We start from the raw sequence: 21,949 nt of genomic DNA, 5'->3' as shown, positions 1-21,949 counted from the left end.
AGCACCATTCTGACGTGTTGCTCGTGTTCCGATTGTGATCTAGAAATCACCAAAAAATCGTCCAAATATATGATCAAGAACCGATCTAGATAATCCTGGAAGATATCGTTGACAAAATGCTGGAATGTTGCGGGAGCTCCAGATAATCCGTAATTCATGACTAGGGACTCAAATAATCCGAATTTGGTCTGGAAGGCGGTTTTCCATTCGTCCCCTTCTCTGATGCGAACTAGATTATAAGCCCCCCGGAGATCCAGCTTGGTGTAAACCTTGGCCCCTCGGAGCCGGTCTAATAGGTCTGAGATCAAAGGCAGGGGGTAGTGATTCCGCTTCGTGATATTGTTCAATGCTCTATAGTCCACAACCAAGCGTAGGTCCCCTGACTTCTTTTTCACAAACATCACTGGGGAAGCAGCTGGGGATTGAGAGGGTATGATGAACCCCTTGCGAAGGTTTGACTCTATAAACTCCCTGAGAGCTTCTTGCTCTGGTTCAGTCAGGGAGTAGAGGTGTCCTCGCGGAATCGGGGCCCCCTCCACCAAGTCGATGGCACAGTCGTAGGGTCTATGTGGGGGTAGTTTCTCGGCTTCCTTTTTATTGAAAACATCCCAAAAGTCCGAATATTTCTTGGGCAAGGTGATGATGGGCTCAGCGTCCGTGGCATGACAGACCTTGGCTACTAGACAATGGTTTTGGCAATATCTTGAGGCAAACTGTAGTTCTCTGTTGGACCAGGAGATGTTTGGGTCGTGGAGTGTCAGCCATGGAATCCCCAAAATCACAGGGAAGTGGGGAACCTCGGTAACGAAGAAAGAAATTTCTTCCATGTGTTCCCTTATCCACATCCTGGTGGGTTCAGTCCATTGGCTTACTGGACCTGTCTTTAGGGGACGGCCATCTATGGCCTGCACCACCCGGGCATTCTTGAAATCATGATATTGTAATCCCAGAGAGTCGGCATACTCTCTATCGATGAAGTTGTTTGTTGCCCCTGAATCTATCATGGCATGGATCATGACGGGTCCTTTTTTCGCTGACCACAGCGTGACCACCAGGAGAAATAGGACCCCGGTTTGCGGCTCTTGAGTGGGGTTTTTGACCGGGTTGGCGAGCCTCTCTACGCCCGGTCGCTGGCTTCCCCCGCCGGCTTGGCTCCAGCCGCCTCGGCCGTTTCTGGCTCCACGGAGGACGCCGCCGCCAGGCGGGCGGCGGGCTTTCTTTTGGCTGGACATTCTCTGGCGAAGTGGCCCCCATTCCCGCAGTACCAACACAAATTCAAAAGTTGGCGGCGGGCCTTTTCGGCAACATCCAGTCTGGGGCGGACATTGCCCAACTGCATCGGCTCCTCCTCGCTACCCACGGGGTTTGGGGCTGGCGGTGGAACTCTCCATGCTGGACGTGGCTGAACGCTGGCAGAAGCGGGGGGTTTCACTCCGGCTCTCCCACTCTGGCCTCGGAGCCACTGTTTTTTGTTGGCTATCAGGGCTTCGGCACGTAGACACTGGCTGATGAGTCTCTCAAGAGTCCCTGGAGGATCCACCTTAGAGATCTCTTCCTGCATCTCGAAGTTGAGGCCCTCGCGAAACTGTCCTCTAAGGGCTATATCGTTCCAGCCGGTGTTCTGAGCCAGCACCCGGAACTCGGCTATGTACCGGGACAACGGCCTGTCCCCTTGGAAGAGACGCCGGAGTTTATGGCCGGCCGCCTCCTCGTCGTCTTCGATCCCCCAGGTCTTTCTAAGGTGGTTCAGGAAAGTTTGCGCAGAGCTTAGGTGCGTGGAACCCGCATCAAACAGCGCCGTCACCCAATTGGCTGCAGGCCCATCTAGGAGACTGTAGATCCACGCCACTTTGACATCTTCTTGGGCAAATTCGGCTTGGCGGGCTTCTAAGTACGCCTGACACTGGCGACGGAAAACATGAACCTTGGAAGCTTCTCCGGAAAACTTGGTTGGTAGCGCTAGGGCAGGAAGACGCACTCCGCGTTCCTTCAAGCCCATTATTTCACCCTCCTGCGTTCGGAGAGTATCACGGATTCTATTGAATTCTTCTTGGGAAATGGTGTAACTGGCCGGTTGAGCCTCCGCTCCGGTTCCTGTAGACATTCTGGCCTTAGGTTGTTTGGTGCTTAAGGTGGCGGATTCAAACTGTCAGGACCCAGGCTGCAGAGCACCAATAACCTTACACAGAGGCCAGAATCTATCTAATATCTTTATTATAGAAATATATAAAGTCAATAAAAACAAGTGAAGAATAAAGTTCAGAAGCAGACCTTTCAGGAAAGGCCAATTATAGTCCAGGAAAATAATGTCCAATATAAGATATTAGAGTTCAAAGTTATAATCCATTAACCGAAACACACACTTTGCCAAGCAGAAGTGTGGGGAGATGACAAGGTCTTATAGTCCATTGAAGCTTGACAACAAGGCTGGAACTTAAGCTTGATTCTTGGCTGGATCAAAGACTTGAAACGTGGCAACTTGAAGCATGAAACAAGGTCCGTGGCAAAACGTGAGACAAGGCAAGACTTGAAACTAGATCCGGGAAGCAGGGAACAAGGAATACGTAGTCCACACACGATCTCTCTCTCAAGCTGATCAATTGACTCCGCAAGGTTCCCCTTGCGGCAAAACCCCTATATAGGGTCTTGTTTTCCCGCCAACAGAACACTTTCCCTGGAGAACAAGAAGCGAAACCCAACTCTGTCCAGATGCATGACTCCTTAGAATTTCCCAAGGGAAGCAGACCTAATCAGCTAATTGTTTGGCAGCGATTCTGAGACTCCAGCGATTTGCCTCCCTGACTCCTCTATCTCTATTATAATTGTCCTTTCGGGAAAACGGGGGAGAATTCTGCCCAAGGCTTGTTTGGTTAACTTCCTGAGGACAAACATCCTCCAGGTGGAGAGGCTCCGATTCAAGCTGAACTGGTGGAAATCCCATGTTTTCCTCCTCGTCTGCCATAATAACACTAGGAACGGGACTACAAGGCCCATGAGACATCACACTAAGACCTACTCTAATTACTTTGATTCTTGAGAAAACTATGATTCCAGAATGATTTGCAGCCTGACATGCTGAAGTTTGTTTCCACCACTACAACCAGAAAGGAAAAGTGTTGAGGGGGAAGGTGTTGCATGGATGGGAAGAAGAAGGTATTTAAAACTTAACAAGGAGTACATTTGGGTTGACTCAGATAGCTTGGGCTGCTTTCTGATTTTTCAAAGCTATTACAAAGTAGGTTACCTTGCCTTGCTGTGGCTGTGTGCCTTCAAGTCATATTTGACCTATGGCAACCCTAAGCCGAACCTATCACAGGGTTTTCATGGAAAGATTTGCTCAAAAGATGTTTACCGTTGCCTTTCTCTGAGGCTGAGAGAGTCTGATTTGCTCAAAGTCATACAGATTGCAGCATGCATTCAATGACATGATATCGAAAGGACTTATTGTGTAGGTTTATATTTTTTTTTAATTATTTGAGGGCTGTATCGGGTAATATTTATGTAGGCTGGTGAATTGTATTCATCTGCAATTGTGTTTTTTTAATGATTGGATTCTGTCCATTGCATATTCTACAGTTCTTTGGTACTTGGAAAATTAGCCAATAAGTAAAGAAATAACTATTTTTGGATAAAGTACTTAATTTATGTTAAGAATGCAATTAATCTTTCATTAAAAAAATAACAACACACAAACAAAACAAGAGAGGAATTTCTTTACCTGGCTTCAAGATTGATATTTTTAGCACTGAATAGATACAGTCCTGTGACCTTCGTGTAGAATGAGTCATGTAATGGTTTATTTATTAATAGGTCAGTTCCTTTTGTATAACTGTAGCAGTGATTTCAGATCTCAGTCTGACTGCTTTTGTATTGTGTTCATCATGTATTACCTTAGATCTTAATGAAGAGAGTATGCAGTTGTGGTTTTGCGTCTTATCTTGTTCTGCTAAATGCTTTTCTACAAGACTAGCATTTGATTACATTAAAAAATGGTTAAAACAGGAGGTTGAAACAAAGGGAAGCATAAAGAGAAATATCCCACTCGGTCATTTTTATTGGTATTCCCTGAAAATTTTCTGTTTTCATTGTGGTTTATAGAATATACAACTTAAATGCACAATTATGCTTACAATCTGTTTATTTATTTTATATCCTGCTTTTATACTAGCATAAAAATATCACTGCAATTTTTAAAAATTCAGCTGTCTTAGTTTGTTTAAAACATTGGCAAAATTTGATTAAGTATGAAACAAGTCATTTGATCAGTGAACAATATCTAGTGAGCTAAGTAAAACATCAGTCCTACTAAGAACAGACCCATGGAAAGAAATGGGGTTCTTTTGCTTTCAATTCTCTATTTAGGTGTCTTAATAGACCACAAACTAAACATGAATTAACAGTGTGAAATGGCAGCCAGAAAAGGCAATGCAACTCTAGGTTACACTAACTTGGTTAGTGTTCAAATCAAGGGAAGTAACAGTACCACTCTGTTCATTTTTGGTTAGACTTCTGAGTATTCCTTGCTTAAAGAAACTGTTTGAAATTCATTAGGTCACTATGAGTTTACAGGCGACTTAAAGGCACATACAACTGTCTTTGCTTTAAAAACTGGACAAATAGCAGCATCAAATGAGAATCAATGCTTCAAACCCAACAATCATGTGGCTTCACCTCAGTCATAATTCCCTTATGTCCCTCTAGATCAGTGGTTCTCAACCTGTGGGTCCCCAGATGTTTTGGCCTTCAACTCCCAGAAATCCTAACAGATGGTAAACTAGCTGGGATTTCTGGGAGTTGTAGGCTAAAACACTTGGGGACTCACAAGTTGAGAACCACTGATCTAGATGTTGAACTGCTGCTCCCAGCATTCCTCACAAGCTAAGGCTGTTGGGAATTGCAGTTTAAGAACACCCAGAGAGCCATAGGATTCTGACCACTACCTCAACCACTATTAGCATATGATATAGATGTATCATCTCCCAGGGCCACACTGATTAAGTAACATTGGTAAATGCTAGATTGTGCCCTCAACTTTTCTGTAATTATTCAGACACCGTGGTAGCTTTGGCATACTGTTTATGTCAAGTCAGAAGTATGTACTTAAAATTCATTTCAGGCTTCTGAAACTCTCTGAGTCTTAGGAATTTACCTTTATGTGTTCTGTAACATTTTTGTCAAGTCAAACTCTGAATGCTTTCTTTGGCATTGATAGCGCTGGCATGTCTGCAGGGCTGAAGTAAGAGAAATAGATGCTGCTCTTTGGGGATTTACCTGTGCATCCTTGCAAAGAGATGGATGTAAAGTGTGGATCACATGTGGATGAAAGGGGAGCAGAAACCCTGTTTAAACAGAACTGCACTTTTAAAATATGGATACCTAGACCTTGAATTCTGAAGAAATTATCTATGTCTGTATGTCTTTGGGTGCATCTACACTGTATAATTAGTGCCATTTTATGCCACTTTAACCGCATTGGAATTCTGGGATTTGTAGTTGGATGAAGCACCAGCACTGTTGGGCAGAGATAATGTCTTATCTCCTCTTTCCCCTTTCCTTTTTCTTAGATTAGAACCAAAGAATCATAAAGTCAGAAAAGATACCCAGGAATTGTTTTTAACAAAATTTTATTTGTTTCAATATTTGTTTTAATAGTTGTAATATTTAGTTCTATTTTAACAATTATATCATGTCAGATTTTAAGTTACATAGTTTTTAAGACTGTGAGCTGCCTTGGGTCCCAATCCTGGGAGAAAAGTGGGGTACAAATATAATAATAATAATAATAATAATAATAATAATAATAATAATAATAATAATTGTATGGCACAGCAAACAAGATAGATATGCTGGATTTTGTATCACCAAATCACAAGTTGAACACTTCCCATATTTTATTATTATTATTATTATTATTATTATTATTAGTAGTAGTAGTAGTAGTATTGTTATTATCTTTCTTCAGTGGGCCATACCTGTCATTATCATTCACTGCAAGGATGCAGTGAATGATAATGGTCATGATTTTTCTTATTTTTCTGTCCAAATTGTCCAGTTCCGCCCACATCCAGTTTATGATACCAGCTGTATATCTTATGACAGGTATGACCCAGGTGTTTATGGCCTTGATGGGTATTGCCTCCATTGAGCTTGCTTTTGAGAATTTTTATGAACCTTTGTGAGTATTCTTTGCTGACTACAGTTTTCACATGTTCATGCTTGATGTTGTCCAGCTGTAATATGCCCAAATATTTATAGGCCTCTGGCTGGTGTCAATTTATTGTTTGGCCATTAGGCATATTTGTGCCCTTGCTTTCAATGATTTTTCCCTTCTTCAATGCCACTGTCGAACATTTGTCCAAACCAAACTCCATGCTGATATCAGCACTAAAAATTCGGACAGTGTTAGTCAGAGACTGGATTTCTGTTTCAGTTTTCCCATACAGCTTCAGGTCATCCATGTACATCAGATGTGAAATTTTGTGAGATTTCTTAGATGTTTGATAGCCGAGACTTGTTTTTTTGTAAGATTGTTGACAGAGGGATCATGGCAACAATGAAAAGCAATGGGGACAATGAGTCTCTCTGGAAAATTCCTCTTCTGATGTTGACAAGTCCGTAGTTTTCATTTCCAATCAGGTTTTCAATAAAAGTGCCAACGTGTTTACAAATCCCAATGGCGTCTAGGCACTTGATGATCCAGCTGTGTGGGAGTGAATCAAAGGCCTTTTTGTAGTCAATCCATGTCATGTGAAGATTAGGTTTTCCTCTTTTACAGTTCTCCAGAATCATTTTGTCAATTAATAATTGGTCTTTTGTGCCCCTGCTTTTCCGTTTGTTGCCTTTCTGTTCATCTGGCAAGATGTTTTTTCTTCAAGATAGTCTTGAATTCAGTCAGCTGTGATGCCAGTCAGTAGTTTAAACGTAGTGGGCAGACACGTTATTGGCCTGTAGTTTCCTGGTGCTGCTCCTTTTGCTGAATCCTTTTGTATCAGGTATGTTCACCCAGTTGTTAACCATTCACTGATACTTTTTGCAGCATCTCATTGAATTGTTGGGCCATTTTTCCATGTAGACTAATCAGATATTTGAGCCAAAATCCATGCAGTTGATCACTACCAGGCGATGTCCAGTTCTTGACTTTTTGCACTTGTTTGCTGATAATTTCAGTTGTTATTTCCATCTGTTCCATTTTGTTCTGTGAGAATTTTCCTTCATACTCCTTTATCCACCCAGCGTTTTTGTTGTGGTTCTTATTATTCTCCCAAAGTTCTTCCCAGAACTTAGTTGTTGCAGTTTTCTCAGTTATTATTATTATTATTATTATTATTATTATTATTATTATTATTATTATTATTTTCAAGGGCTATCTAGTCCTAAACCCTGTGTGTGTCCATGTGCCATCAAGTCATCTGTAAACTTACAACAATCTCATGGATTTATAGGATTCTCTTAGACAAAGAATCTTCAGAGGTGGTTTTGCCAGTTCCTTCCTCCCATCCAGAGCTAACCAGGGCTAACTTTGCTTAGTTTCCAAGGTCAGATGGAGTCTGGTACTTTAGGTGTCGGAAAATTATTTTTTTTGCATTTTTAAAAAAATTGCGAAAAATTACAATTTTGCAACAATGTCTGCTAATTGCTTCTAAATGCCCACTAGAGGCACATGTTGCTGGCACAGGTTGATCTTACAATGCCTAAATCCTTCGCATTTAAGTCTTTATCAACCAATTGTGTGTTAATAAATCACCTCCTCCTCCTCCTGTTGCCACTTGGGCTCCTTTTCTCTCTCTTTGGCTTCTCCTTCCTCCCTTCCTTAGGCTGTAAATTGTATTTTTTTATGATTTATAATAGTCTTTTAGAGTTTATTGAAAAACCGTAAAACAGTGAATCCGCGAAAAGTGAACCGCGAAGTAGTGAGGGAACACTATATTGCAATTTTTTTTGTATTGCCCTGGAGACTTTACAATTATCTCAGTTGAATTTCCGCCTGCTAGTTTCAGCCCAGCATTCCAAGGTATTGAAATCTGAATCCTCATTCTTTCTGTATTCCATGATTAAATTTAGATGTATCTTTCATGGTATTAGCTATTTCTCCCACCTTCATGTTGCTTGCAAATTTGATAAGCACCTGCTCTGTTTCTTTGTTCACGTTATTTATTAAAATGTTGAAAAGCACAGGACCCAGATGGAAGCCCTGTGGCACTCTGTTTGATATCTCCTTCCAAGTCAAAATTGAGCCATTTAATGACTACTCAGCCAGCTGTGGATTAAAAAAAAACCCCGGTAGTATCATCCATATTTGCCATCTTATCTACAAAGATACATGTTGTCTGTGGGAACTTTTTCACAAATTGAAATATACAACACTGTCTGTGACATCACCATAATCAACTAAACTCTCAAAATGAAAATATGGTTGGTTTGGACAAACTACTCTTGATAAATCTATGCCAATTTTCAGTAATAGATATATATTTTTGTAGGCTATTTCAAGCCAGCTACTTAAGTTGATTTAGAAATTTGCCATTAGACTAATGAGTCTGTAATTTTGAAATTGTCTTCCAAATTCTTCACTTTGGAAGACAAGAACATTTGCCCAGTCTTCAGGAAGATTGCTGTTCTCTAAGCATTTTGAACAGATTTTAGACAATGACCTTTTAGCAACCAGGTTGGTTTAAAGCTCATTTGGAACTGGGAATATACATTCATCTAAACCAGCTAAGTCTTCTCCAACCATCTCTTTAGTTATTCCTGGGAAGGAAAGTCCCTTCTTGCAATACTTGTTTTCCTCACCTCCTTTACTACTAATTCCCTTGCAGATGACAATCAAGATAGAAAAAAAATCCCTGTTAATCACCTGTTAATTATCTATTAATATTTAATCATCCTTGTGGAGAGGATGCTTCCTATTGTTCCAGGTAAGGACAATGAATTCCACAGAAGTCTTTCTTTCAAGTTGCAGCTATTTTGCTGTTACCATCTTTTATTATCTCTTTGATGTCTCTTCTTCTTTCTCCTTGAGACATTCCTTTTAAATGATCCGATATCCTTCTGCAGTCACACTTGCCTCTTTAGATGTTTTCCATTTTTCCTTCTTACTGGAATATTTTGCAATTGTTTCATGATTATTTCAGTTTCCCAAATCTCTCATCCTTCTTGAATCCTTTTCTTCTTTTTAATTTCTAGCTGTGGTAACCATTTCTCTATGCTCTTTCAAATCAACTTTCCTGAAATCTAGGATTTACAACCAAATATGTTAAAAAAATTATGTGACATGGCAAATTTTCCACAACCTTCCCATCATTTATGCCCTATGAATCAATTTTTGCCCGTTGGTCTTGTTTAAGTCTATAACAGCAGATAACCTTGTTTCTTCTTCCAGCATCTGTGCTATGCCGTTGTCAGCAGGACATGTCAAAAACATATCAGCCATTCCATTTCTTGCAGAGACAAGAGTTCTAACAGGTGCCAGGATAGCCATAAACAATTCACATAATACATCTGTGAAGATTTTGTTATCAGTTTCAGAAAAGTGCTGAAAAATCTACCTCCAGTTTCTTCTATTTCCCACTCAGAACTGCATAAGTCTTTGGTGCTCTATTTGCCTTGTCTGCCTGCATCATTAGTTCTTATATGGGTTAGAGAGAGCATCTGATAGTCAGTGGGTGTGATGCATTGTGCTACCTGAGCATTTTCCCTGGTGTTCTGTGCCTTGAACAGTATTTGCCTTCCAGCTCAGGGTCCCCTCTATGGAGAAAGCATATCAGTTGTGGAGTTCCAGTACTATAAAATACCCCTGATGGTGTTTGCCTTTCATGCCATGCTCAATTACATGCTTGCCTCATCCTCAATGTGGTGTCATTGTCAATGCATGTTTTAATTGCATTTAGGAATCTTTGTCCTTCTCTTCTTTCTCATTTAGCAGAGCAAAAAGGTCCCTTCTAGGAAGTTGAGAGCTTTCTTATTCAACAATCATATTCAGCCACCAGTGATTATAATGATGATGATTCTCTATTGAGTCCAGCTGTGGACCGAGGCCAAGCTGAGCCTGCTGTTAGACCGAGCAAGGCTATGATCTCAGACAAAAGAGAGGTGTTATGAAAAGGCACTAAATGTATAGTTCTGTTTTTCTTTACTTTAGTTACTCAAAATAAGAAAAGTGCCAGAATATTTCAGGAGGCTTTGGATGCTATGCCCCTTGATGTGGTGAGATAGAGTGGTGGTGCTTTCTCTTTTGCCTCAAGCAGTAAAATAGACTGGGCTATCACTGATGGAGGCTTCATTCACAAGCTATAGGTTTGTATAGCCTTAGGCTGAACCAGATGACCCAATAGCCAAGCTGTGAAGCCTCTGTCCACAGCAATATCCTCAAACTTTCAGCTACAGAGAAAGTGTAAAAGAAGAATGACATGCAATTTTGAATTCAACCCCCCCGCCCCGAATATTAAAGCAGAATGGCTAAGCAAAGAGAAATAACAACCGAGTGCGCCAAATAAGCTACAAACTTAGTGTAAATGTTTTGCCTCATAGAAAAATCCTGTGAAAATTTCCCTGTGGTCTCAACTTCCTCTGGCCAGTAATCACAGGGAACCGTCTAGATTAGTGGTTCTCAACCTGTGGATCCCCAGGTGTTTTGGCCTACAACTCCCAGAAATCCCAACCAGTTTACCAGCTGTTAGGATTTCTGGGAGTTGGCCAAAACATCTGGGGACATACAGGTTGAGAACCACTGGTCTAGATACTTGTCTATACATGAACACCAAGCACATAGGCAGCATGTGCTATCTTGGCCTCTGTTTTCACAGCCACCATGACAGGAACAGTGGCTAAACAACCACAGTGGAAGGAGGTGGAAAACATGGATGGGAGACCTCATACAGCATATTTCCCAGATCTTCTTTACAGTATTGAAACTCATTTACCATTTTCTTCCCAATACCCTAGTTTGTAAATCCCTTTTCATCGTCTTCTTGGGAATTTATTATCCTGAGCAATCAAGAGATGTATACAAATTTGGCTGTATTTCATTGCTCGCATTCCTCAAAATATGATTGCCATTTCTGCATCTTCAGAAGATTGTTTCCATGTGTACAAGTTTGTAAATAAAAAAGAAAAATGCATTTCTGAAATCTCTTGAGACAACCTGTCAAGAACCTGCTAGTTTCCAGAATCCTGATAGCAGTCGGGCCTAGAGAGAGAGGAGGGAGAAACTGTAAAAAGGAAGCAAAATTCAGATACAATATAGGGGTTTTTCATTTAAGTGCAATATGTTTATATGTCAGGAGCCCCCAGTGGTGCAGTGTGTTAAAGCACTGAGCTGCTGAACTTGCGGACCAAAAGGTTGCAGGTTTGAATCCGGGGAGCAGAGTGAGCGCCTGCTGTTAGCCCCAGCTTCTGCCAACCTAGCAGTTCAAAAACATGCAAATGTGAGTAGATCAATAGGTACTGCCTTGGCAGGAAGGCAACAGCACTCTATGCAGTCATGCCAGCCACATGACCTTGGAGGTGTCTACAGACAACGTCGGCTCTTCGGCTTAGAAGTGGAGATGAGCACCAACCCCCAGAGGCGGGCATGACTTTACTTACTGTCAGGGGAAAACCTTTACTTTTACCTTTGTTTATATGTCAGTTGACAGTGTGGCTCTTTCCGTGGAGAATGAGACGGAATTCATTCATGCCCCTGACAATTTATAGTATATCCCCCCCCCCCCAGTTTCCTGATATTATGCAGGTATATTTCAGAAGGATACAGGGTTAGGGGTTGGGGGAGTTGGAGGGGTGGGGGTTATGTGCACTGCACTACACTTGAGAGATATTGACTGGAATGTTTCATAGAAGGGCAACCATAATAGTCAAAGGTCTGAAAACCAAGCCTTATGAATAATGACTTGAGGAACTGGGTATGTTTGGAGAAGAGAAGACTGGGAATTAAACTGTGATAGCCATCTTTAAATTTATAAAGTATCATGTAGGACAAAGGGTTCTTAACCTGTGGGTCCCCAGGTATTTTGGCCTTCAACTCCCAGAAATCCCACCCAGTTTACCAGCTGTTAGGATTTCTGGGAGTTGAAGGCCAAAACAGCTGAGGCCCCACAGGTTGAGAACCACTGATGTAAAAGGTGGAGTGATCTTGCCTTCTGCTACTCTGGGGACTAGACGATGATACAAAGGATTCAGGTGACAAGAAAACTGTTCAATGTAAACATTTGAAAGCATTGTTTGGCAGTGGAATGGACTGCCCTGAAAGATGGTGGACTCTGTCTTTGACAGTCTTTAAACAAAATCTGAATGGACATTATCAGGATTGCTTTAGTTGTGTATTCATGCACTGCAGTGGGTTGGAATATGGGGATCTTGTCCTCTTTTCCAACTCCAGGAGTTTGTAATTATGTTATTATTCTTGCATTCTTTAGAAATATTTGCTGATCTTTGTCCTGTTGTAAACAATTACAACTTGTGGCTTCCTTATCATAGGGGCAGTAAATGCACTTCAGGGTTTATTTTCAAATGTATGCTTAATCTTTTTTTGACAGTAGTTTGGGTAGTTTTTTTAAAAGTTTGGATCAAAACTCAGTGTGTATTTACTATCCTACTGACATGGAACCATTAACTGCCACTGATTCCAAAGTCCCGAAGTAACCTACTGGACAAACTGATATTTTCTCCTTAAGTATAGCTTCCTGCCCTTCAAACAGCTCTCAGGTAATAGCAATAGGAGGATTTGTTCTCTAATCTAATGCCTGATATGTTTATAAGTAAATTTTGGTGACCAACTTTGCCATGAAGCTGTTTGGACAGCCAAGATTAGTGAATAATTCCAAATCTGTTTTGACACTTCGAGAGAAATGTGCCAGGATTCCTCTTGAAGGCATTTTGATTCTTCTAGATGGCTTTCTAGATACATAATTCTTTATGCTATATGTGATCTTAGTCCTGCTGTTTTATGTTTCTTTCCAGTTACAGGGATGCTGAAAAGAACTTCCACAATATCTCTGACCGATGCTCCTATACAGACCACTCTGGCAATGACGAAACTGAAGATGTCTCAGGAATTCTCCAGTGTACAGCAAACATACTCGGTACTGTATATATTCATGCCACGTACTCTTATTTACCTGCAGACATTTTATAAGTTCCCTTTCATGAAGTTCCATTCCACAACTAGCACCATAATTGTGAAATAACATGTTATGTATGTAAGAATAGCCTGTTGGATCAGCCAAAAATTTCATTCTAGACAAAAATTGTGTATCTTTCAGTAGGCACATCTGGGAAGCAGCATTTGATTATAGTAACCCCCACCTGGTGTCATTTCCATTGCATCTGGTTAAAGTGTTTCTTTGGACAGAATATTTGACTCTACAGATAAAATCCAAGTAGTGTGCAAAAAGGCCTGTTCCACGGCAAACAAAATCAGTTGCCAAAGGCATTTTTGATTAAAATGCTTTTGATGGCATTTGAAGGACAACTCAGAGGAGTACCTTTCCCCAAGGTGAGAAGTTCCAGAGGATGGAAGTGTACACTCAGAAAACCATCTCTTAGACATGCCTCAGGAGGTGGAAGGAGTGTAAGAAGTGTCCCAATGAATATATCAAAGACCATGCAAGTATGTACACATGATAACGAGCGTTCTCATTCCCCATCTAGAAGCAAACTTTCATTTTTTCATAACTCTTAACTTTACCTGTACATGCATTGGGATGATTCTCCAGAGTCTTCCGTGACAGGAAGAGCAAGTATAAAAATGGTATGACTCAATTGAAGGCATGACATCTGTTACAATGTCTGCCAATGCCTACACAAGAGCAAATAGGAACAAATCCCAGTAGACTGCATATTCCCTCATCTCCAATTTCTCTAGGGGGAGAAAATTCTGGTGGACTGTTCAGTAAGTGCTTTCTAGGAACGTGCAAGAAACCAGAACAAGTTTGCATTTTGCTTTGTGGTTCTCACCCTTTATAGTGTGTCGAAAGCTGTGTGACGAGATTGTCACTGTTTGCAAACCTCATGGGAGACCCTTGGCCTTTTGCATGTGCATTTTTAGCAAGTGAATTTATAACCCAATAAGCAGAGTTGTTCTTCCCTTTCTTTCTCAGTCCCATTGCAATGGAAACAAAAGCTCTCTGTGAGGAACATAACATTTTCATGCCTTGACAAATGGCATATACTCTTATGTAGGTCATATTTGGCTGATTTGATAAAACGAGGACTACCATGATGTTCATTGGACAAGATTAACTGGAGTGTGTGATCCAAGTAATAGAACAAACTGTTAAAAAGTGAAGATTCACAACAAATTTTTTTATCAGTTATTGAGGTCAGTATCACACTAGAGCTGAAAGACTAGGGAAATTCCTTTTTTTGTCTGAAATCCTTTGGCTGTCTCCTGCAGAATTCTGGCTAGTTTAGGGGAGGGCCTTAAAATTGCTCAGCCAGAGAGGTCCTGGGCATCACTAAACTACAAACATAGATTCACAGTTCTCTTGGCATTGACCTATCAGCCTCTACTCATAATTTCAATGGGAATTGCTTCCAACCTCAGAATTTCATCACTTTCTTTTGCTTGCATAGTGAGCCCAACTCAGTTGTAGCATCCTGATCAGAATTTCTGAAAAAAAGAAAAAGAAATAAGAGATCTCAAAAATAAATATACAATAGCCACTATTACAAGCAAAAGTCTCCGTTTGTCCACTATAGATGTAATGATGGTTTCCTTCAAACCATGACATGTAAATAAGGAGGCAGTTTCATGAAAGTATCCTCCTCCCTATCAAATGTACCTGAGTTTCGAGTAAATTAGAGACTCTAGTCATGGCTGCAAGCTGAATTCCAAATTATAGGAACAACTTTAGTCAAATATTTATTGTATATGACTAACAGTTGTTATAAACAAAATCTGGATGAGAAATATCATATCATAACAAAACATAGGTCAAATTAACATATCTACACGATATACTATGAAAATATTCAGAGAGACCGCTGAAATATGTTGTGCAGCCTCCACAAAAGGGTCTGTCTGATATGTAACATAGGGATCTCACTCTGACTGATGCCAATAATTTTTCAATTACTTTGCAAAGGTTGAATATCCCCTACACTACACAAAATGCTTGGAATTAGAAGTGTTTCATATTTTGCCTTTTATTTTTGAATATTTGAATACATAATGAAATATCTTGGAGATAGAACCCAAGTCTAACACAAAGTTCATTTATATTTCATGTACATCTTATACACGAAGCCTAAAAGTAAATGTATATATAATATTTTAAATAATTGTGTGTGTGAAACAAAGTTTGTGACACTGAACCATCAGAAAGCAAAGATGTCACTATCTCAGCCAGTATTGTATTTTAGAGTATATTAGATTATGTATATGTAAATACAGGTTTTGAAAAATCCAAAACGCTTTTGATCCCCAGCATTTTGGCTAAGGGATACTCAAGCTGTGTTGTTGTTATTATTATTATACAAAATGGCAGCAAAAGTAAAAGCATCATCTTTTTGTCATCTTTTTCAATTAAGAACTGGCTGGCTGAAAATGTTGTTTTCCCCCAGACTCATGGGAAGGACAGGGAGCCAGAGATTAGCTGCTTCCCCCCAGCAACTGCAACAGACTATACCTGTTCTAAGGCTTTTAGATTTTGCTGCTTAAGTTTCTCTTCCTGCTCTTTTCTGTTGTTTTTCATCTTCATATTCTGTTGATATTTGAGTGGCCAGACTGGGATAATATGATTTTTGCCTGCATTATTTTATCATTTTATTCTTATACCATATTTCCACTTCCTTCCAAGAAGTTATCTCAGCCTTTCAGGCACAACTAAAACAGTTTTAAAACATTCCTTTAAATATCCAAAATTAAAAGGAAACTCAAACACTCTTTTTTTAAAAAAAGCCAACAAAGAACTTTAATAAAAGCCATTGAACTAGATTAATCATAATTTTGTTCGGGGATCTTGTAAACAACTAGCTGTAATATAAATTCAGTTGATCTGAATTTTATTTGGAAAACCACCTTCAGAATGTTTTTTTGTCTCTTGGAAAAAAGGGAAGCAATAATTTTGCCTGCCATTCCATATATTTCTCTTTTATTCCATTTATAGCCAATTATGCTCTCAAATCTAGGATTCATAATAATAATAATAATAATAATAATAATAATAATAATAATAATAACTACTACTACTACTACTTTATTTTTGTACCCCACTTCCATCTCCCCAAGGTGACTCAGAACGGCTTACATGATGGGGACGTGCCTGGTCAACATCATAGAATATAATCCCATTAAAATACATATACAGTATCATAAAACAGAATAAAACAACAACAATTATAAACAACATAGCAGTTGTGATAGAATAAAAACAATCTCTAACCAATCTCAAAAATAGCTCACAAGAAGACTGAGAAAAAAACCCAGGCCACATTATAAACAGCATTGTTATAGTAAAACCACATAAACAAAATATTAACAGAGAACTGAATTTAAATCAATTTGAAAGCAGCTCGACAAAAAGACACAGAACCTATGCATTAAAAACCCTTTACATAACAAACATTGTGTTTCTCTCTCTCTCTCTCTCTCTCTCTCTCACACACACACACACACACACACACACTTGAATAAAAAAGAGCTTTGCCTATCAGCAGAAAACGGTTAGAAAGGTGGATATTTAACTTCTCTTGGAATCGAGTTCTAAACCTGTTGTTTCCTCCTCTGGATATGAATATTTTATTTATTGAAACTGGCAAATTCAGAGGACTGTGAGCCATCTAGATTATATAATGATTCTTGTAACCCTGTGGGGATTCTAATGATATCATAAGGCTGCTGAATATTTATATTATACAAAGTGCCTAATTCATGCCCTTAGGAAAGAAATATTCCAATAAAAAATGAAGGACATAGTCTTTTACAGTACTAGCAATTCTAAATTCCCCTTAATTTTGAAAAAATGCTAGAGAAAAACGATTGGGTTGTGCGTACTTCTTTCCACCTTAATACAGGTTTAATACCCCTTATTCGGAATTCCTAAATACTCCAAAATGCAAAATTGTGCACTTAATGCTAAGGTGGTGAAACCTTGGCTTTCTGATAGTTCAGTGTACACAAACATTGTTTCACGCACACAATTATTGAAAACACTGAGTATAAAATTACTTTCAGGCTATGTGTATATGGAATACAGATGTATTTTGTCTCTAGACGCAGGCTCCACCTTCAAGATATCTCATTATGCATATGCAAGTATTCAAATATCTGAAATATGCAACAGTTTTGGTCACAAGCATTTCAGATAAGGGATGCACCTAATAATAATAATAATAATAATAATAATAATAATAATAATAATGCACTTAGAATAATAGAATCATAAAGTTGGGAATGAACCCAAGGGCCATCCAGTCAAACGTCCTGCCATGAAGGAAAATATAATCAAAGCACTCCCAACAGATGGCCATCCAGTCTCTGCTTAAAAACCTTGAGAGAAGGATGCTCCACCACACTCCCAGGCAGCATATTTCACTGCCAAACAGCTCTTACCATCAAGAAGCCCTTCCTAATGTTTAGGGGAATCTTTCCCCCCCCCCTGCAATTTGAATTCATTGTCTCATGTCTTTGTCTCTCGAGCAGCAGAAAACAAATGTGCCCCCCTCTCCAATGCGACATCCTTTCAACTATTTAAGCATGGCTATATGTCCCCTCTAAGCCATTCTGCAGAGGGCTTAGTTTCTACTTACTTTGCCTAATGGTAGGGCCAGCTCTTTATTTTTTCTGAAGCCAAAGGTTATACAGCCTCCTCTTTCTTCCAGTTAAATCCTGATCCATATGCTGCCACATCCTGCATCTCTTTGTAACATTTAAAAGTCAATTATGTTTGATAGCCACCAGATGAGAATGGACAAAACATCTCCATAGAGATTGGTCTTTTGTAAAACCTTCCCAGCTTTCCTTGCCCCATTAGAGAACAGGCTGCCTTGATCATTTGAAAATGACAAAGGTATTGTAAACAAATATTTTTAGTGGTACTTAAGAAAGTACTTTACCTTAACTGTGACAAGGATAACATCTTTAGAAGATCCCTTTCCCAGAAAGGTTAGGAAACATGCACATTATTAACAGTCATTTCTACACAAGCTGCTGTCCACATGCAGGCACTTTGTAAATAATATTTTCTCTGAGCAAGTCAATACTTGTTGCAAGTGGGCATTTCGTGATTCCTTCGTGACCTTTTTGTTAATCAAAGCCCCCAGGTTTTTAAGGAAGAGGGTTTGAAAAGACCAAAATATGTGTTGTTATACTTTAAAAAAGGTTTATAATCTGCAGGTACATTGTTGGCAGTCTAATAGCTGCCTTTCTCTAGATCAGTGTTTCTCAACCTGTGGGTCCCCAGATGTTTTGGCCTTCAACTCCCAGAAATCCTAATGGTTGGTAAACTGGCTTGGATTTCTGGGAATTGTAGGCCAAAACACCTGGGAACCCACAGGTCGAGAACCACTGCTCTAGATGGTAGATTGAAGTGCTAAATGAGGGCATTGCTTCTTCAAATAGGCAAAACCCTAACCCCTACCCCCACCTCCTATGACATTTTCTATCAATCCTCAGATTTCTAGTAGAAAGCAAGACATTGAAAACTGTTTACACCTAGAATTCTTTCATTTGGTTTGGTATTCCCTTGGCAATTTTGCCTTGGTAGTGCACAGGCTGGCAACCTCAAGACTGGATGTCTGTAATGTGCTGTACATTGGGTTACTCTAAGGCAGCAAGGTTAGTCACTGCTACATGTATGAGTGATCATACTACACCCATATTAAAATCACTTCACTGATTGTCAATTCCTGACAAAGTACAAAGTGTTGGTTATGAACTTTTAAGTCCTACATGGCTGGGTTTGGATTATTTCTCCTCTTTCAGCACTTCTTTGAAGGGAAACACCAAAGAGTCACAATCACCATTTTCCTCCCCAGCATTCAAAAATGCTAGAAGTAGTTCTCCACTTTACTTTACTTTTTGATAAGAGGTGCAGTACTTGCATTGGTCTATGGATAATTCTCCCAGGTTTGACTACAATATCTAGATTTTACACCAGTAAGTGAAGGAAGTTCTGCTGTGGTAGGCCCCTTCTACACTGCCCTATATCCCAGGGTCTGATCCCAAATTATCTTTTCATCCTAGACTATATGGCAATGGAGACTCATATAATCCAGTTCAAAGCAGATAATCTAGGATCAGATCCTGGGATATAGGGCAGTGTAGATCCAGTCTAAGATCCATGTGTTCCTAGAACCATATTCCTCAACAGTTCATTTTAACCCAGAGGATAGGCACAGGCCTGCCAAACATCTCCTACATTTATTTATTTATTTATTTATTTATTTATTTATTTATTTATTTATTTATGGATCACATTACATATATAAGGCAAACATTCAATGCCATAACATAGAACAAAGACAGAGACAAACATGGGGCTCCGAGCCAGCCTCAAACTCATGACTTCTTGGTCAGAGTGATTTCTTGCAGCTGGTTGCTCAACAGCCTGCGCCACAGCCCAGCCCCTTTATTACAGAAGCAATAAATCTCACCCCATCTCTCTTTTTCAGAAAAATGATTCCATACTGACACATATCTATCTATTGGCATGCAGGCTTGAAATTTGAAGAACTGCAAGAAAAATTTGGTGCAGAATTCTTCAATATCTGCTTTGATGAGAATGAGCGGGTTCTCCGAGCAGTGGGTGGCACTTTGCAAGATTTCTTCAATGGCTTTGATGCTTTGTTGGAGCACATCAGGACTTCCGTTGGAAAGCAGGCCACTTTGGAATCATCTTCTTTCCTATGCAAAGAGCTCCCTGGAGGCAGCCTTCTGCTCCACTACTTCCACCCTCATCAGATTGTTAGTTTTGCTATGGTGGGTATGGTTAAGGAAGCAGCAAGAAAGATCTACCAGCTAGAAGTGGAAGTGGAACAAATTGCGACAGATAAACTGGGCCCAGAGGACTTAAACCCAGGCAACTGCAGCTGCCTCACTTTTATTATCAAAGAGCACGAGAATGCAAATATCACAAAACCACTTCCACTTGGGACATCGCAGTCCCCCTCGGACCTGAGGATAAGCATCAACACCTTCTGCCGAGCTTTCCCTTTCCACTTGATGTTTGATCCCAGCATGCTGGTACTGCAGCTAGGGGAAGGACTAAGAAAGCAACTCAAATGTGATGCTCACAAGAACCTGAAGTTTCAAGACTGCTTTGAGATCGTTTCTCCAAAGATTGGGGCCACATTTGAACGAGTCCTTCTGAGGCTGTCAACACCTTTTGTGATCCGAACCAAGCTAGAAGCATCTGGCTCTGAAAGCAAAGATAAGGTAAGGTAATAAACTTTGTCTCATGAAAAGGGCTACACTTGTAGATTGTGCAGGCTGCCAGCAAATGTAAGAATAACACACACAAAAAGAAGGTGGGTGGGTGGTTAGATTAAAAATCTAACTAGTCAAAATGTCAGGCAATCCATTATTGGCGTGGATATCGTACATAAAATCAATCATTCAGTCTTGAGCAGCTGCTTTACCAAGAGAGAAGACATCTAATAAATTTCCTTGTACAATTTTCTTGACCCAACTCCCCCCTTCCCATGCTTGTTATTTCCCCTCTGGACAAAGAGATGTATAAAACCAAGCTAACAACATGTTTTGGCTGGCAGAGACATACATAGCAGCTAAAGTAAGACAATGTGGACTGAAATCTCTTTCCCAGGTTGGTTCTTCCTCTCCTATGGCTGGTTTTACATTAAAAAACAAAAGCAAGCAACAAGCCATGTGATTTCTTCATTTTTGCCCAAAATCTTGTCTGTTACATTTCTGATTAATTCACAATGGACTTGAAACATTCAAATATATTTTCAGTGTGAGAACTTGTGTAGCATCCTTAACAGGTGCTTATACCTTTGCGGGCAAACATGAGACTCCAAGGATAGGGCTGGATCTAATAGTAACTCCAGATAACAAACCTCATCTTTTAGTGGAAGAACAACTCTATCAGAGAAAACTCAAGTCAATAGTGGTTTTGTTTTTTCAAAATTTAAACTTTGTACTTTGGTTTACTTGCCCTTATCCAGCCCATTCCTTATTCCATGCATTGCTGCAATTTGTTATTCCCTCTGTAGTTTCACTTGTGCTTGAAAAAGAAAGAACGAATTAACTTTGTGATAACATTATACGCCAGAATTCTAGACAACCTTATTCACAAATTAACAGTTAATTACATAGAGATGTAGATAAGAGGTGTACTTTGGAAGAAATGTAATTTTTGTTATATGCTGTGACCCCTATATCTGTGGGGATATGTTCCAAGACCTCCTATGGGTACTTGAAAGCATGAATAATAGCAAATCTTGTATTTAGACTATACTTCCATGCCATTTGGATTGTAGATAAGAAAGACCATGGATGTTGAATCTACGGTTAAGTGATTCATGTATATTGGTGGTTTTATTGTTGTTCGTTTTTCTATATCTTATCTGTAAGACCACCACTCTTTAAAGAAAATAGGCGTCCTGAAATGCAACAAGTGAAAGCAGTGGTGGTAGCTGTGGTTATTTAGTGGCAGGTGGGAATACAGCACTGTGTAGCATTAACAGTTTGAAATCCAGGAAGGACCTGAACTTGTGAAGCACATTGTTCTTGGATTCCCATCGTATTTAGTTGCTCCAAGCATTTCCAGAATCGCCATATTGCTGAAGTGGCAGAGAATCTCAGGTGAACAAACTGGGATAGCAGCATTCTCCTCTTTCCAGTTAGGGTAATGAGATCTATTTTTATCTCAAAACTGGGCTGGACACTAGAAGTGGCTCTGATCACTACCATTCTGAAGAAAGGTGGCATATAAAATAAACTTTTACATCCAAAGTTTTCTAGATTTTTTCAGCATTTACCTTGCTCTGAAAT

The 21,949-nt window shown here is 39.8% G+C and overlaps 1 protein-coding gene across 2 annotated transcripts in view; it reads left to right on the top strand.

The window, feature by feature from the left end:
- The window catches only part of gucy1a2 (guanylate cyclase 1 soluble subunit alpha 2), a 323,810-nt gene that overhangs the window by 29,244 nt on the left and 272,617 nt on the right, over nucleotides 1–21,949 (top strand). For both annotated transcript variants that reach the window (XR_010004065.1, XM_003219302.4), the window contains exons 3-4: nucleotides 12,955–13,076; nucleotides 19,653–20,371. Coding sequence is in view for 1 of the 2 variants with exons in the window: in XM_003219302.4 (XP_003219350.2) it covers nucleotides 12,955–13,076; nucleotides 19,653–20,371 (841 nt within the window). In the remaining variant the exon portion in view is untranslated. The remainder of the gene's footprint in view (nucleotides 1–12,954; nucleotides 13,077–19,652; nucleotides 20,372–21,949) is intronic.

The sequence above is a fragment of the Anolis carolinensis genome, chromosome 3, assembly GCF_035594765.1.
Source record: "Anolis carolinensis isolate JA03-04 chromosome 3, rAnoCar3.1.pri, whole genome shotgun sequence".
Taxonomy (NCBI): domain Eukaryota; kingdom Metazoa; phylum Chordata; class Lepidosauria; order Squamata; family Dactyloidae; genus Anolis; species Anolis carolinensis.
Note: the sequence above shows the minus strand (reverse complement) of the source record. Positions and strands in the feature narration are given on the sequence as shown.